This window comes from Leucoraja erinacea, chromosome 2 (genome assembly GCF_028641065.1).
Source record: "Leucoraja erinacea ecotype New England chromosome 2, Leri_hhj_1, whole genome shotgun sequence".
Taxonomy (NCBI): domain Eukaryota; kingdom Metazoa; phylum Chordata; class Chondrichthyes; order Rajiformes; family Rajidae; genus Leucoraja; species Leucoraja erinaceus.
This window is the reverse complement of record NC_073378.1, coordinates 110,171,887-110,189,347: the sequence shown is the minus strand read 5'-3', so window position 1 is coordinate 110,189,347 and position 17,461 is coordinate 110,171,887. Positions and strand designations below refer to the sequence as shown.

General features: G+C 47.7%; 1 protein-coding gene across 2 annotated transcripts in view; it reads right to left on the bottom strand.

Annotated features, from left to right (window-relative positions):
- Positions 1 to 373: 373 nt before the first annotated feature.
- LOC129713920 (pituitary adenylate cyclase-activating polypeptide type I receptor-like) overlaps positions 374 to 17,461 on the bottom strand; it is a 72,634-nt gene continuing 55,546 nt past the window's right edge. The window contains exons 11-13 of one of the 2 annotated variants that reach the window (XM_055663321.1): positions 5,722 to 5,851; positions 1,321 to 1,362; positions 374 to 1,160 (exon numbers count right to left, since the gene is read on the bottom strand). In XM_055663321.1, coding sequence (XP_055519296.1) covers positions 972 to 1,160; positions 1,321 to 1,362; positions 5,722 to 5,851 — 361 coding nt within the window. In that variant the 3' untranslated portion in view covers positions 374 to 971. Of the gene's footprint in view, positions 1,174 to 1,320; positions 1,363 to 5,721; positions 5,852 to 17,461 lie in introns of both variants that reach the window. The other variant, XM_055663329.1, reaches the window with a different exon arrangement.

The window sequence follows — 17,461 nt, the reverse complement described above, 5'->3', positions numbered from 1 at the left end:
AAGGTCACATAGCATCTTTAAGGATCACATCATCACAAAGGGTCACATATCACTGGGGTAAAGTCACGTGACATCGTTAAGGACTGCTGGGTATCATAAAGGGACACATGTCACTAGGTTATGGTCACGTGACAGCTGAAAGGGCCATATGCTAACACAAATGGTCACATGACATCTTAAAGGGCCGCAGGTCATTGCAAAGGGTAGGTCACATGAAATCTTAAAGGGCCACATGTTATCATGAAGGGCCACATGTCACCAAATAAGGCCATGTGACGTCGTACAGGTGCCACATGCCATCATAAAGGGCCATGTCACCGTGGAGAATTACATCATCACATAGGGCCATGTCGTGGCCGGGCGGGGTAGAGAGGTCGAAGGTCTTGGCTTCGGTGGGCAATGGAGTTGGGGGACAATGGCGGTGGAAAGTCTCAACCCCTCAGAGGCCGAGGCAACCAGGGGAAATAGGCCCGGCAACTCCTCGGCAACCCACCTCAAGGGGGGGGGGGGGGGGGAGGGGGGGGTTTCTGGGACACGCAGCAAGCGATGGAACTCCTACCGTAGCGTGTAGCAAACGTCAAGTCCCGTGCCACCAAACCCCATCAAAAGTTTGTCACTCGGGGCGGGAAGAAGGAGCTCCCCACGCCGCCAAGGGAGCCAACTCCAAATCGAAAAAACACGCTGGAGTCTCAGTCCCACTCCACGACATTGAGTTATTATTCTGTTTGCAAATGTCTTTTTTGGGGGAATTAATAGAGACTGGGATGTGAGAGGAGGGAAGAGAACAAGCAGAAGGGACTCAGTTAACCAAAGGATGCTGGACAGCCCAGAATCCACCTCAATGTAAAGAGGATTAAATGGTTCCATGCGATCACAACTCTTCCTCCCAAACAGAGGGAGGGGGAACAGGCTGGCCTTTCGGCTTGAGGTGGGGACAGATCGGATCGGAGGAGGTGGCGGCCTTGGTGGCATCATGTGACCAGATTTTCAGCGTTGACACTGGACATGCGGATTTGGGAGCTGCTCTTACTAAGGACGGAGAGCTGCGTCCCTCCGTTGACCCCGCTACTGGCCAGGGAGGGGTGGCGGTGCTTGAAGTCAACAGCAAAATACCGGTTCACCTTCCAGCTCCTCCATTTTCTCTTGATCTCGGACTGCACCTTTGGGAAGAAACTTAGAGATGTCATTTGAATGTACTCAGGTACGTCAAGACTGATGGGAGAATTCACTCACATATACAAGCACAAAGAAAAGCTGAGACTAGTCAAACTTCACTTTGTTCTTTCGCGGGGAGAGGGAAAGAAAATCAAAGCAACTTACCTCTCCGTTGAGGAAACAATACAGAACTGCCACCACAAAGCCCTGGAAGGAATAAACAAGCCACATATAGAATTAGTGTGGATGGGGTGGACTACAAAAAAAAGACATTCGCGTACAAAATTGTGAAAGGAATAGATTGGCTAAACGCACAGAGACGCTTGCCCAGAGTCAGGAACTCGAGAACCTAACGAGGACCTAGGTTTAAGGTGAGGGTGGGAAAGATTTAATAGGAACCCGAGGGATAATTTTTTTTACACAAGGGTGGTGGGTGCATGGAACGAGCTGCTGGAGGAGGTAGTTGAGGCAGGTACTTTTGCAACATTTAAGAAACATTTAGACAGGTACATGGGTAGGACAGGTTTAGAGGGATATGGACCAAATACATGCAGGTGGGACTAGTGTTGATGGGACATGTTGGTCGGTGTGGGCAAGTTGGGCCGGTGGGCCTGTTTGCAGTGTATGACGCAATGACTCTATTAATGGTCGGCACGGTGGTAGAGCTGGCTGCCTTACAGAGCCGGAGACCTGGTTTCAACTCTGACCACGGATGTTGTCTGCTCTGTACACACAGCGCCCCTGGTTGGGATCGAACCGGAGTCCATGGCGTTGTAAGGCAGCAACTCTACTGCCGTGTCACAGTGCCATTCCAGTTTTGGTCACCCCATTAAAGGAAGCATGTGGAGGCTTTTGAAGAAAATGCCAGTTGATGGGAATGCTGCTAGGATTAGCTACAAGGAGAGATTGATTCAACTTGGATGGTTTTCTCTGGAGAATTAGATGTTGAGGGGAGACCCGATCAACGTATATAAAATCATGAGAGGCATAGATAGGGTACCTTTTCCCCAGGGTGGAAATGTCAAAGACTAAAGCAAGGGTTCCCAACCTGGGGTAAATTTACCCCCTGAACCTTCCCAGGGGGTAAATTTGTTGATTCTGGATTTGTCCATTTTTTTCTCATTGACTTTGTTTGGTTCTGGTATATCTGTTCATCATTAGTTGTTCATAAATAAGTGAAATAACATTATTATGTGCTGTTAAAGTTGCCAGAGGTAAACAGGACAAAAAAGGTTGGGAACCCCTGCACTAAAGGATATAACTTTATATTTAGAAGGAGGAACTTTAAAGGAAATTGTACAAGGCATTGGTGAGATACATGGGTGTACAATTTGTTTCGCCCAATTATAGGGTGATGTCAACAAAATAGAGAGAGTACAGACAGATTTACTAGGAATGTTGCCTGGTGTTTCAACAAACTAAGCAGAGATAGGTTGATAGTTAGGTCTTTATTCTTGGAGCGCAGAGGTTTATAGATAGTCTTTTGATGAGAGGGAGTGGAGGTTCATATGGATCAAGCTTTCCCTTTGAGGCACAGGAGATTCAACTTGGGGACTTCATGTTCAGGCACGGATATTTAGGGGTAATATGAAGGGACCTCTGTTTCCTGTGTGTGTAGCTCCAGTGGAAGTTCTCTGGGTATGATAAACAAATTTTTCTTCAAATGACAATGACAATGATGCCAAAAGGGTATGGATGGTAAGCAGGCCGATTGTTGATAAGGGTCTAAAAAAAAATTGCGGCACGGTAGTAGGCCACTGCCTCACAGCGTTGTAATTGGAGACCGTTATATGGTTATATGGAGATCAGGTGGGGCAAATTGTGCACCTAGGTAGGTGAGTGCTTGAATGCACAGCAGGATTGATGGTGGAAGCAGATATGATAGCGGCGTTTAAGAGGTTTATAGATAGTCTTGCAGGGAGTGGAGGGATATGGATCACATGCAGGCACAGGAGATTAACTTGGGGTCATGTTCAGCACGGATATTTTGGGCTGAAGGGCCTGTTCCTGTGTTGTACTGTTCTTGGGTATGATAAACAAATTTTTCTTCAAATGTAGACAATGATGCCAAAAGTAAAGGGCCGATTGATGGCACAGCGGGTAGAGCCACTGCCTCACAGCGCCGGAGACCGGGTTCGATCCTGACCTCGGGTGCTGTTTGTGCGTGTGGAGCTTGCATGTTCTCCCTGTGACCGCGTGGGTTTCCTCCTATATCCCAAAGACGTGCAGGTTTGTAGGTTAATTGGCCTTGATGAATTGTTACTGGTTTGCCCGGGTAGGCCAGGTCAGTTAAAACTGTCCCCCTTTGATGTGGGTCTTGGGTCTGATGTTGGTTGAACCAAGCCGGGAGGTTAATGGATCGCTTTGTGCGGCAGCCCTGATTTGATGTGCAGGAAGGAACTGCAGATGCTGGTTTATACCGAAGGTGGACACAAAATGCTGGAGTAACTCAGCAGGTCAGGCAGCATCTTTGGAGAAAAAGAATAAGTGACGTTTTGGGGCGGAACTCTTCTTCAGACTCAAAGATAGAGGTGTGGTGATTGGGGGGGGGGGCAGAACAAATCAGGGCCAGCAACAGATGACCTCAGGAAGATGGAACCAAAATTGCCCATTGTTGGCAAGGGAAGACGTGATAAGAGGGATGCAAGGTTGTGAACAGTGGAATTGGGATGAGTAGAGCCAAGGGGGGGGGGGGGGGGGGGGGGGGGAGTGCAGGAGTTACTTGAAAATAGTGAAATCAACGTTCATACTGCTGGGTTGTATGCTTTTTTAAGTTTAGTTTAGTTTAGAAATGCAGCACAGAAACAGGCCCTTCGGCCCACTGAGTCCGTGCCGACCAGTAAAGGGTCTGTCCCACTTAGGCGACCTCTTAAGCGGGCTTAGGAGACTCTGCGCTCCCCACATAATCACCACATGTTCGCTGGTGGTCTCAGGTGAGTCTCCTTCATGGTCGCGAGGAGTTACCGCATTCTGGGAACTAGTCGCGGCCTCAGTATGGTCGCAGCAAATCTTTCAACATGTTGAACAATTTTCTGTGACAAAAAATTGGTCGCCATGGAGAAAGTCGATACTTTTGAAGTTGTAGGTGCAGTTGTAGTGAGGTCGCCATGTAGTTGTACGTGGTCGAGATAGTCGTAAGTAGTTTTAGTTAATCTCCTTTGCTGACCGGGCATTTTCATTGGCTCATTGAGGAAAAAAATATATAAGCATGAGTTTTCAGAACCAAGGAAAACCGACCGGTAATTTTAAATGCCCGCCAAACCACAGCTGTGTATCTCTAGCTTATTAATAGTTGTCTGGCTTCTTAAAAGTGTCTCCACTCCTTCTCCCCCCCCCCTTCTCCCCTCCCCCCCGCTCTTTTAAAGGACTTACCGTACACTGTGCTAGCTGTCTTTAACCTTCCTGTTCATCGCGGGTATCACCTTGGCTTTGCACCGTGTGAATTTCAGACAGCGCTCCCCCGCTTTCCCTAGCCCCCGCCTTTGCGATGTGTGTGTGTGTGTGTGTGTGTGTGTGTGTGTGTGTGTGTGTGTGTGTGTGTGTGTGTGTGTGTGTGCGTGCGTGCGTGCGTACGTGTGTGTGTGCGTGTGTGTGCGTGTGTGTGCGTGCGTACGTGTGTGCATGTGTGTGTGTGTTCCGCTCTGACGGTCGATCCAGCTCGCGGTTTTTCAGGCGAGTGCCCCCGAGCTTGAAGTTCGCAGACAGTTTTGCTGAACCCCTGTGACAGTAGCACACAGGAGGGACAATTTACAATTTTTACCAAAGCCAATTAACCTACAAACCTGTACGTATCTGGGGTGTGGGGGGGCAACCTGAGCACCCGGGGAAAACCCACGTGGTCACGGGGCGAACGTACATACTCCATACAGACAGCACCTCTAGTCAGGATAAAACCCGGGTCTCTGCCGCTGCGCCACCGTGCCACCCAAGTGAAATGTGAGGTGCTGTTCCTCCAATTTGTGTGTGGCCTCATTCAGTGGAGGAGGCCCAGGACAGAAGGGTCAGTATGAGAATGGGAAGGGTTAAAATGTTTGGCAATCGGGAGATGGCGCAGACCAAGGCGGACTGAGCGTAGGTGTTCAGCAAAACGGTTGGCGTCTGCCCTGATTTGATGATCGACATGACCGTGACTGGCTTTACTTTGTAGATTTGTTTGTTTAATTAATATTAATGTTATTGATGTTCACCCACCCTTCCCAGCTACAGTGGCACAAAACGAGAGATGAGCGCAGATAATCCAACGGCTGGATCAAGATCTAGGTGATTGACGACTTTCCCGGAGGGAGAGGAGAAGTAGGGAGCATCAGGATTGAATCTCAGAGCTTTTGGCCAGGAATGGGGAGCTCTGGAGATGGATTGGGGGAGTGCAGAGGTCCTCGAGAATAGTGGAAGCTGGAGGAGGTTGCAATGGGATTGAACAGAAGAGACGGGGGTTAGGTGACGGATGGGACAAAACAAACGGATGTGGATTTAGATGTAGGCCCATCACTGATGGTCAACCTAGACCTGGAGGACACCTTCCCCTGTCGTTCCGCAGCAGACTTACAGCACTCTGAACCAAGTTACCTGGAAAGATCCCAATCCCAGTTCAAACACCAGCCGTTCCCGGGTATTAACATCTTCGGGGTAAAAGGCAAACACCGTGTAGTGAATCCCAAACAGCGGGATGAGAAGGAGGGTCGATCTGGCCAGTCTCCTGCGTAGATTGTTCAGAAGAAGAGGGGAGGAGGAGGGAGGGAGAGAGAGAGCACTCATTAACACCAGCAGGATCAGGACCATTGTCTCAAACTCAACATTAGTTCATTAACACAAACACGCACACACAACACAATACATCACAACCCGGAAGAAACTAATATTTCAAATCCTGTCATGTTTTTAGTTTAGTGTCCTGGAACAATCAACTTCAGTTCAAGTTTGCATTGTTGCCATAACATTTATTTGGTCCAAAGAAAAGACACAAAATGCCAGAGTAATTCAGCAGGTCAGGCAGCTTCACTAAAGAACATGGATAAGTGATATTTCCGCTCGAGACCCTTCTTGAGCCAACACGTGAAACTGCACATGCTGGTTTACAAAAAAAAGGTACAAAGTGCCGGATTAACCTGCAGGGTCAGGCAACATCTCTGGAGAACTTGGATAGGTGATGTTTCGGGTTTGCACCCTTCTTTAGCCAAGACATGGAACCGCAGATACTGGTTGGCAAAGAAAGACACAAAGTGCTGGAGTAACTCAGCGGGTTCAGGCAGCATCTCTGGTGAACATGAATCTGGAAGAGAGGGGCTGGACAAAGCCTGGCAGGTAATTGGTGGACAAAGGCGAGGGGGTTTTTATGGACAAATGGTTTGAACAAAGGCGAGGGATTTAAGCAGGAGGTGTGAGACAGAAGGATTAAAGAGTTGCGAATTGTGAAGCCAGAGGATGGAATATTGGTTTGGGGGAGAAATCGGTGTGAGCCCAGGTAGGGGCACAAGCGAGAGGGGGGAAAGAAAAGGGTGGGATGGGGGAGAAAAGTGGGGGAGAGGATGGGTTGTTATTAGGGGTTACTTAAAATTGAAGAATTCAATTTTCATACCAATGGGTAGTAAGCCCGTACCAAAACGTCACCTATTCATGTTCTCCAGAGATGCTGCCTGACCTGCCGAGTTATTCCAGCATTTTGTGTCCTTTTGTGTAAACCAGCATCTATACTTCCTTGTTTCTACATTCGGTCTGTCTCTGCTATAGTTTAGAGATACAGCGTGGAAACAGGCACTTCTGCCCACCAAGTGTGCTGACCAGTGATCATGCGGTATACTAGTACTATCCTCCACACTAGGGACAATTTACAATTTTACCAAAGCCAATTAACCAACAAACCTGTACGTCTTTGGAATGATGGAAGGAATCCGGAGCACCCGGAGAAAATCCACGCGGTCACGGAGAAAACATGCAAACTCCATACGGACAGCACCCGATCAAACCCGGGTGTCTGCCTCTGAAAGGCAGCAACTCTACCACCGTGCCACAGTGCACCCCTATGTCGTGACGTGCGGGGCGTGGATGTGGGATGGCCAGAGTACCAGTCACTGCTCTGCCAACACTGTGCTGTAATGCACGAGTTACAGAGGTATCATAGAAACAGAAACATAGAAATTAGGTGCAGGAGTAGGCCATTCGGCCCTTCGAGCCTGCACCGCCATTTAATATGATCATGGCTGATCATCCAACTCAGTATCCCGTACCTGCCTTCTCTCCATACCCTCTGATCCCCTTGGCCACAAGGGCCACATCTAACTCCCTCTTAAATATAGCCAACGAACTGGCCTCAACTACCCTCTGTGGCAGAGAGTTCCAGAGATTCACCACTCTCTGTGTGAAAAAAGCTCTCCTCATCTCGGTTTTAAAGGATTTCCCCCTTATCCTTAAGCTGTGACCCCTTGTCCTGGACCTCCCCAACATCGGGAACAATCTTCCTGCATCTAGCCTGTCCAACCCCTTAAGAATTTTGTAAGTTTCTATAAGATCCCCTCTCAATCTCCTAAATTCTAGAGCAAGTCTATCCAATCTTTCTTCATAAGACAGTCCTGACATCCCAGGAATCAGTCTGGTGAACCTTCTCTGCACTCCCTCTATGGCAATAATGTCCTTCCTCAGATTTGGAGACCAAAACTGCACACAATACTCCAGGTGTGGTCTCACCAAGACCCTGTACAACTGCAGTAGAACCTCCCTACTCCTATACTCAAATCCTCTTGCTATGAAAGCCAACATGCCATTCGCTTTCTTTACTGCCTGCTGCACCTGCATGCCTACCTTCAATGACTGGTGTACCATGACACCCAGGTCTCGCTGCATCTCCCCCTTTCCCAATCGGCCACCGTTTAGATAATAATCTGCTTTCCCGTTTTTGCCACCAACTAAGGGGACCACTGGGGTGTCTTGAAGGCTGGCATTCTGCTTATAAAAGGACGTTGCAGGGGAAAGAAGAGGGCTAACAACTAGTAAATGGTGATGTGGGTTGTGCTAACGTGGTGACTGGGAACCACAGACAAAGCCTGAAAATGAAGACATGGAATGCAGCAGTGACAACACACACGTTTTAGGAGCTGCATGGATGATGTTATACCATGCACCCATCATCACCCATCACCAGAAATATTGGATCAAATGTAGGTAAGAGCACAAAACAAGGCCATCGGGGAATACAAAAATAAATTGGTCCTGAGGTTTATGCAACTCTCACCAGCATCTTTGCCCCAGGGAAAGCTAAGCATGTTTCATTTGACACTGTGTCAACAAAGTTGGACTTGTAGATAATCTTTTTACTCTGTAATCAAGACCTAGTTTTACTGTTAATCAAGTTTCTGGGTAATCTTGTCAGCTGAGAATGAAAAATCTGTACCAATGTGTCACTCAGCAGATCAGCTTTGTCTAGTCTCCTGGTGTGCACCAGTTATGATAAATCGCCCCTTACTTCCTACACCAACTCTGTGCTGCCTTTCCATTTTGCTCCTACAACACTGGGCCCTTGTGGGAGATACCTGATCCTCAAGCATTGGATGAATCCAGCCAGTCTCCTTGTTAGGTTTAAGGTGAGAGGAAGTTTTAAATAGGGACCTGAGGGGTGGGTTTTATTTCACACTGGGACTGGTGAACATCTGGAACTCACTGCCAGAGGATGGGGTGGAATCAATATAATTATTGCCGTTTAATAGGCTTTTAGTTAGGTACATTTAGATATCAGGGATTATGGGGAGAAGGCAGGAGAATGGGGTTGAGAGGAAAAGATAGATCAGCCATGATTGAATGGCGGAGTAGACCTGATAGGCCAAATGGCCTAATTCTGCTCCTATTCCTATGAACATATGCAGTGAATGGAATATTTAAAGACATTCAGTCTTTAGATTTTAGAGATACAGTGTGGAAACGGGCCCATCGGCCCACCGAACCTGTGCTGACCAGCGATCACCTGTACACTAGCAATATCCTACACACAAGAGACAATTTACAATTTCACCAAACCCAATTAACCTACAAACCCGTACAACTTTGGAGTGTGGGAAGAAACTGGAGCATCCGGAGAAAACCCACGTGGTTACAGGGAGAACGAACAGTACAAAGTCCGTACTGACAGTACCCGAGGCCAGGATCAAAGCAGAGTCTCCGGTGCAGTAAGGCAGCAACTCTACCCCTGTGCCACAGTGCACCCTTTGTTTCTTCACCTGCCAGGCTTTGCCCTGTCCTCCACACTTCCTTTCAGCAACTTTCACACCACCAGTCCGTCAGTGTGAAGAAGGGTCCTGACCCAAAACCTTACCTGTCCACAGATGTTGCCTGACCCGCTGAGTACCTCCAGCATTTTGAGTTTTGTTTTGGGAGATATTGAGGCAGCAAGACCACATGGTCACTTCAGTAACTCTGGACCTTTAATGTGATCAATCAGCTTAAAGTGCTTCGTTGGAATGGAATTAGCGCAAATTCAACAATGAACCCATGTGGAGGTGCTTAGGGATCTGAGGGAGAATTCTACCACTCCCTTGGCTTGGACGATGGGGGGGTTGGATGGAAGTGGAAGAGGTTCGGAAGCCAATACCTAGGCTCAAGGTCTGGGCACGACCCGTTATGCCGTGTGGCCAGACTCACAAAGACAAGGCAGGCCGCGGTGTATAGGGGGAAGCCGCCAAACCGGCCCCTGCTCGTTTCCCGAAGATGATAGACCGGAAGGGATCTAGCTGGTGACTATGGATGTGAGGAGCAAGGCCGGTCGGAGAGGGGAACCCTCAAAGTCGGCTGTGGGAGGCTCACCTGGGGCACAAAGGTGGGCGGGTGAGGAGAGGTATGTTAGTTAGCTGGTCGATCCACATGTCCGAGGAAGGTGACGGCTGGAGGCCCTGCTGCAGCCTGGGGCTCGCCTGGATCGGGCACCGCTCCATAAGACCCAGAGCGCGGACTAGACTTGGGTAATGGTGCCATAACCTGGCGCCTCTTGCATGCAGTCTCATTTCACTATTTCTGTACACGTTGCTAATCGGGGATTGTTCTTAGGTATGGCAATATTTTACTGGTCTCTATGTATGGCAAAGAATTTCACTGTGAGCTTGCACAGGTGATAATAAAGAAGCATTGACCATTGAAGATGTGGTCGCTGGCAACAATGAGTTGAAAATGGAGACGGGTCGAGAGGCCAGAAGTGGAAAAGGATGGGGATGTGTGTGGTTTCAGAGAGAGGGAAGAGGCAGGAGGTACTTGATCAAAAGCAAACCTCCCATCAGTCTGAAGAAGGGTTTCGGCCCGAAGCGTTACCTATTTCCTTCGCTCCATAGATGCTGCTGCACCTGCTGAGTTTCTCCAGCATTTTTGTGTACCTTCGATTTTCCAGCATCTGCAGTTCCTTCTTAAACAATTTAAAACATGGTCCTGTCAAACCTTGATTTAAATTCTAGGTGACTAAGGATTTGTCGATTTCAATGATTTCAGAAGTGCTGAAGTGGAGATGGTTCAGAGCTTCAAGATCCCAGGCATAAATGTCACCAACAATTCGCCCTGGACCAACCACGACAAAGCTACGGCCAAAAAGGCCCACTAACACCTCTACTACTCAGAAGACTAAGAAAGTCCAGCATGTCTCCAACGACCCTTGCCAACTTCTACAGATGCACTGTAGGAAGCATGCTCTGGTCAAGACCTTAGGACATTGCAGACAGTTGTGGATGTAGCCCAGTCCATCGCACAAACCAGTCACACTCCCCATCGACTCCATCTACCTGCCTCGGGGAAGCAGTCAACATAATCAAGGACCACTCACACCCTGGTCATTCCCTCTTTTCCCCTCTCCTGTCGGGCAGAAGGCACAGATCTTGAAAGCACGCACCACAAGATTTGGGAACAGCTTCTTCCCCGCTGTTATCAGACTACTGATCCATTCTGCCATAAGCAAAGGGTGTAGTCCTGATTTTAGTTTAGTTTAGTTTAGAGATACAGCGTGTAAACAGGCATTTCAGCCCACCGAGTTCAGGTCGACCAGTGGTCCCCGTATACTAGCTAGCACTATCCTACACACTGGAGATAATTTACAATTTTTAATTGGAAGTCAATTAACTTACAAGCCTGTACTTCAGTGGAGTGTGGGAGGAAACCGGAGCGCCCAGGGAAAGGGGTGACCAAGTTGACAGTGCTGGCAACCTTGCTTTGTCACTGGGGCTTTGAGTCAACGCTGATCTTTTACCAGTCCCTCGAACTTCAAACTGAGCCATCAAAAGTCATCACTGGAAAGTCTAAAACACCCTCTGGTGGTGTGCCATGAACAATGTGGGACGGGCAGGAGGAGGGGGGACTTGATAGAGGTCTTTAAAATGATGAGAGGGATAGACAGAGTTGATGTGGACAAGCTTTTCCCTTTGAGAATAGGGAAGATTCAAACAAGAGGACATGACTTCAGAATTAAGGGACAGAAGTTTAGGGGTAATATGAGGGGGAACTTCTTTACTCAGAGAGTGGTAGCGGTGTGGAATGAGCTTCCTGTGGAAGTGGTGGAGGCAGGTTCATTGGTATCATTTAAAAATAAATTGGATAGGCATATGGATGAGAAGGGAATGGAGGGTTATGGTATGAGTGCAGGCAGGTGGGACTAAGGGAAAAAAAAGTTGTTCGGCACGGACTTGTAGGGCCGAGATGGCCTGTTTCCGTGCTGTAATTGTTATATGGTTATATGTTATATGATGGAAGGGAGGCAAGATTGTTGCAGGGATCGAAAGGCAGGCATTTGTGGCTGAACCAGAGAAGGGACACTGGTGTGTTGGAAGGAGCTGCAGATGCCAGTTTATACTGAAGATAGACACAAAATGCTGGAGTAACTCAACAGGTCAGGCAGCATCTCTGGAAAACGTGGATAGTTGACGCTTTGGTTTGGGATCCTTCTTCATACTCTGACACTGGTATTGGATTGGGTTACAAGGAACACATGTGCAGCAGAACCCACAGACGGACAAAAGGGTTGAAATGATGGAGACAAAGAGAAAAATACCAGAGTGTGGAATATATAGCGCTCCAGTAAGTTATACGTAGTTATATGGTGGCACAGCAGTTGCTGCCTTACAGCGCCAGAGACCCGAGTTCGAATCCGAACTGTCTGTATGGAGTTTGCACATTCTCCCTGTGACCGTGTGGGTTTTCTCCGGGTGCTCCGGTTTCCTCCCACAGTCCAAAAGCGCGTAGGCTAATTGGCAATGTAAAAATTGTAAATAGTCCCTAGTGTTAATGTGCGGGGATTGCTGGTTGGCAGAGATTCGGTGGGACGAAGGGCCTGTTTCCGTGCTGTATCTCTACACTAAACTAAACGTAACAGAGAAAGTGCAGGAGTCACAATCCATTCTTGGTATAAGAACAGATACATGTTGTTTCCTCCACAGCTTCCTGTCAGCCTAGTATCTCATGCTGTCTGTAAATCTCTTGTTCATACCTCCAGTTTGCTGTCCTTCCAGTGTGATCCTTATATTAGTTTATGATTGTCACGTGCATCGAGATATATTGAAAAACATTTTTAGCATGCAATCCAGTCAAATCATACCTTCCATGAGTACAATCAAGCCATACACAGGTGCAACAGGTAGAGCAGAGAGAAAAATACCAGCTTGTAGGATATAGTGTTACAGTTACAGAAAAAGTGCAAGGGCTGCAATGAGGTTGATTGGAAGACCGGGACTACAGAGGCGGCACTATGGCTCAGCGGTAGAGTTGCTGCCTTACAGCGCCGGAAACACGGATTCGATCCTGACTACAGGTCCTGTCTGTACGGAGTTTGTACGTTTTCCCTTTGGCCTGCATCAGTTTTCTCCGGGTGCTCCGGTTTCCTCCCACACTACAAAGATGTGCAGGTTTGTCGGCTAATTGTCTTGGTAAAAATTGTAAATTATCCCTAATGTATGTAGGAGAGTGTGAGTGTGAGAAGGCCCCGTTTCTGTACTATATCTCTAAACGAAACAAAACTAATCTAAATATCAGTCTTCAATACTTTAAATGGCTTTTAGCTAATTTGCAAAGAATCTTTGGTCATTGACTTTTGAGCACTTTAGGATGATTTACTGAATTAATAAGGTCCAATATAAATAGAAATTGTGAGATTGATTGTTAGATAGCTCCCTCTTTTTGAGCATCAGTCTGCAGTCTCAACCTTACTGGCAACTCTCGAAATGTTCAGCTAGTCTGATTAATTGTAGTTTTACTAAATAAGGCCATTTCTGGTTCGCAAAAAAAACATCAACTCTAGGAGGGTGTTACTGAGCCCTGTGGGAAAATTACAAAGCAGCAAGCAATTATCCAATATCACAATTTGGATCGAGCAGTTTTGGGCCCCATATATGAGGAGGAATGTGCTGTCGTTGCTGAGGGCCCAGAGGAGGTTTATGAGAATGATCCCAGGAATGATTGGGTTAACGTATAATGAGCGTTTAATGGCACTGGGCCTGTACTCGCTGAAGTTTAGAAGGATGAGGGGTGGACTTCATTGAAACCGAATAGTGAAAGGCCTGGATAGAGTGGACGTGGAGAGGGTTTCCACTAGTGGGAGAGTCTAGGACCAGAGGGTACAGCCTCAGAATAAAAGGACGTACCTTCAAAAAGGAGATGAAGAGGAATTTCTTTAGTCAAAGGGTGATGAATCTGTAGAATTGATTGCCACAATTCGATAATTTTAAGACAGAGATGGACAAATTTTTGATTAGTACAATTGTCAGGAGTTACGGGAAGAAGGCAAGAGAATGTGGTTGAGAGAGAAATATGATTGAACGATGGACTTTGAATGATGGGCAGAATGGCCTAATTTTGCTCCTATAACGTATAAACTCATGAACAAGACAAGGGATAAAACCCCTTATTTATTCTGGACTTAACACATAGAACAATAGAGTGAAGGTAAAAGGCTCTTTGTCCCACAATGTCCGTCCTGAACTTGATGCTATGTTCAAACTTCCTCTGCCTATACATGATCCATTTTCCTCCATTCCCTACATATCCATGTGCCTATCTACAAGCCCCTTAAACACCACTATTGTATCTGCCTCCACCACCACCCCTGGCAGTGCGATCCAGGTACCCACCACCCTCTGTGTGAATAAAACCTTCCCCGCACATCTCTCTGCTTATCCAGACTATTTCTATAACTCAGGCCCCCATGTCTTGGCAATATCCGTGTGAACCTTCTCCGTACCCTCTCGCTTATTGATATCCTTAATGATACCCTTCGTGACTGCACTCAATACTCCAGGTGCGGTCTCACCAACGCCATGCACAGCTGTAACATGGTGTCCTAATACAGCTTTCAGGAAGCATTTGGACAGATATGGGGATGAGAAAGGTTTGGGGGCAATATGAGTTAAACTCTGGGAAATTGGATTGGCTCAGGAAGGTATGTTGGTCAGCATGGATGAGTTGAGCCGAGGGGCCATGTTGTGGACATTTGGACAGATATATGGATAGGAAAGATTTGGATGGATAATGGTCAAATGGCCCAAAACACTCTGAAACGTTCCGATCCATGTAACTGTACAAGTACATGCCTTTCAGGTCAACTCGTCATGCTAACCAACATGCCGTCTTGAGTTAGTCCCATGTAGACTTTAGACTTTAGAGATACAGCATGGAAGCAGGCCCACTGAGTCCACGTCGACCAGCGATCACCCCATACATTAGCTCTACAGAATAGGAACAATATAAAATTTACAGAAGCCAATTCACCTACAAACATGTACGTTTTTGGAGTGTGGGAGGAAACCGAAGCACCCGGAGAAAACCCATGCGGTCACAGGGAGAACTTGCAGACTCCGTACAGACAGCACACATAGTCAGGATCGAACCGGGTCTCTGGCGCTGTAAGGCAGCAAATCTACCACTGTGCATTTGCCTCATACCCCTTTAAACCTTTCCTGACCTGCTGAGTTCCTCCAGCACTCTGTGTTTTGTTCAAGATTCCAACATCTGCAGTCTCTTGCTTCCCAATAATCTCCAATGATCGCACAATGTTTTTAATTTCATTCACGCTCCTAAAATAAATGAACCACTTTGTGCTGGTTTGCAGGTGAGACCTAAACAGTTTTCACCCGAGAGAGCACACTGGTGGGCTGCATCGCAGCTTGGTTTGGGAACAGCTCTGCACAAGACCACAAGCAAACGCAGAGTTGGGGATGTAGACCAGTCCATCACACAGTCCAGACTGCCCACCATTGACTCCATCCACACTTCACGCTGCCTCAGAAAAGCAGCTAATATAATCAAAAGGTCGTCCCACCCCGGGTTGGCGGTGCGACCGATGTCGCAGCGGCCTCTGCAGTCCGTCTGTCTTTTTTTATTTTATTGTCCTGTTGAGTGTATAGTTTGTGGTGGGTTTTTGACTGTGTATGTGTGGGGGGTGGGGGGGTGGGTGGGGGAAACTTTTAGATCTCTTCCCTGTACGGGGACCCGACCTTTCCCTGTTGGGTGTCCGTTGCCGTTGGGGCCTAGCACCGTGGAGCGGCCTCGAACCGGAATGACAGCTCAAGTCACGGAGCCTGTGGAGTTGCGGAACTGCGGAGCTGCGGAGCTGTGGTCCTAACATCATGTAGCTGGCCAGCTTTGGAGCGTGGAGAGCTGTGGTGGCGCGCTGCTGCGACCCGACTCCGGTGGATGGTGACACCGGGAGCTCGCGGGTCCCCGGTGGGAGACCACTTTGCGGGGCACCGGCAACGGCGACTTCTCCCGCTTGAATTGCGGGGTTGAAAGTGACCTGGAGCGGGGCCTTACATCGCCCGGCGCGGCTTTAAATCGCTGCAGACTTGCTAGCGCCCGCCGGGGGCTCCAACATCGGGACCCGGAGCAGGGCCTTACATCACCCGGCGCGGCTTTAAGTCGCCGTGGGACTTGCTAGCGCCCGCCGGGGGCTTTAACTTTGACTTCGGGAGAGGAATGGAGAGCAGGGGAGAGACAAGACTTTGCCTTCCATCACAGTGAGGAAGAGATTCACTGTGATGGATGTTTGTGTAAATTGTGTTGGTGTGTGTCTTGGTTCTTTTCTTGTATGACTGCAGAAACCAAATTTCATTTGAACTTCATGTGAGGTTCAAATGACAAATAAACGGTATTGTATTGTATTGTATTGTCATTCCTTCTTCTCCCTGCTGCCATCTGCAGTAGGTACAGAAATTTGAAAGTGCACGCCACCAGACTATGGGGCTTCTTCCCCTCTGTTACCAGGCTTCCGTATGGTCCTTCCATAAGCTAGGGTACTGTCAGAGTCATCTCTACCCCATTGCTGACATTGTCTATGGAACTGATGCGCTACAATGCTGAGAACTATATTCTGCACTCTGTATCTCCCCCTTTGCCTACTACACGTGAATTTGACTTGATTGTACTCATGTACTTTGAGTTTGACTTGCATATATTATCTGATTTAATTGGATAAATGCACAATATAACTTTTCACGGTACCTTGGTGCATGTGACAATAATAAACCAAAAGAAGTATATAAACCAGCAGAGCACCCAGCTACATCAAGTTCCCAATGGGCACGTTACATAGTAGTTACTGTACTTTCACAGATAGACACAAAATGCTGGAGTAACTCAGGAAGCATCTCTGTTGAGAAGGAATGGGTGATGTTTTGGGTCAAGTCCCTTCTTCAGGACCCGAAACATCACCCATTTTCTTCTCAACAGAGATGCTGCCTCTCCCGCTGAGTTACTCCAGCATTTTGTGTCTATCTTTGGTTTAAACCAGCATCTGCAGTTCCTTCCTTCACATTTTGTCTGTAGTTCCTTCCACGTTCCTTTGAGTTCATTCCAAACTGCCCCATAGCTTTGGGAATATGGGACCATGCTCCTTATGATAAAACACACATAGATCATCGAATGCTAGAGCATGGCTTGATTGTATTGATGTACAGTATTGTCTGATTTGATTGGATTTGCATGCAAACAAAGGTTCACACTGTAACCTTTCCTATCCACGTACCTGTCCAATGTGTATAAATGTTGTTTATAATTTAAACATACAACTAGAAATAGGCCCTTCTACCCACTGAGTCCACACTGACCATTGATCACCCATTCACACTAGTTCTGGTATCCCACTCACATCCACTCCCTACATACAAGGGGAAATTTAACAGACGACAATCAAGTTAAAACCCGCACATCTTCAGAATGTGAGAGGAAACTGAAGCACCCGGAAGAAGCCCACGTGGTCACAGGGAGGACGTGCAAACTCCACACAAACAGCATCCGAGCTCAGGATCGAACAGGTGTCTCTGGCACTGTGAGGCAGCAGCTCTATCAGCTGCGCCACTGTGCCGCC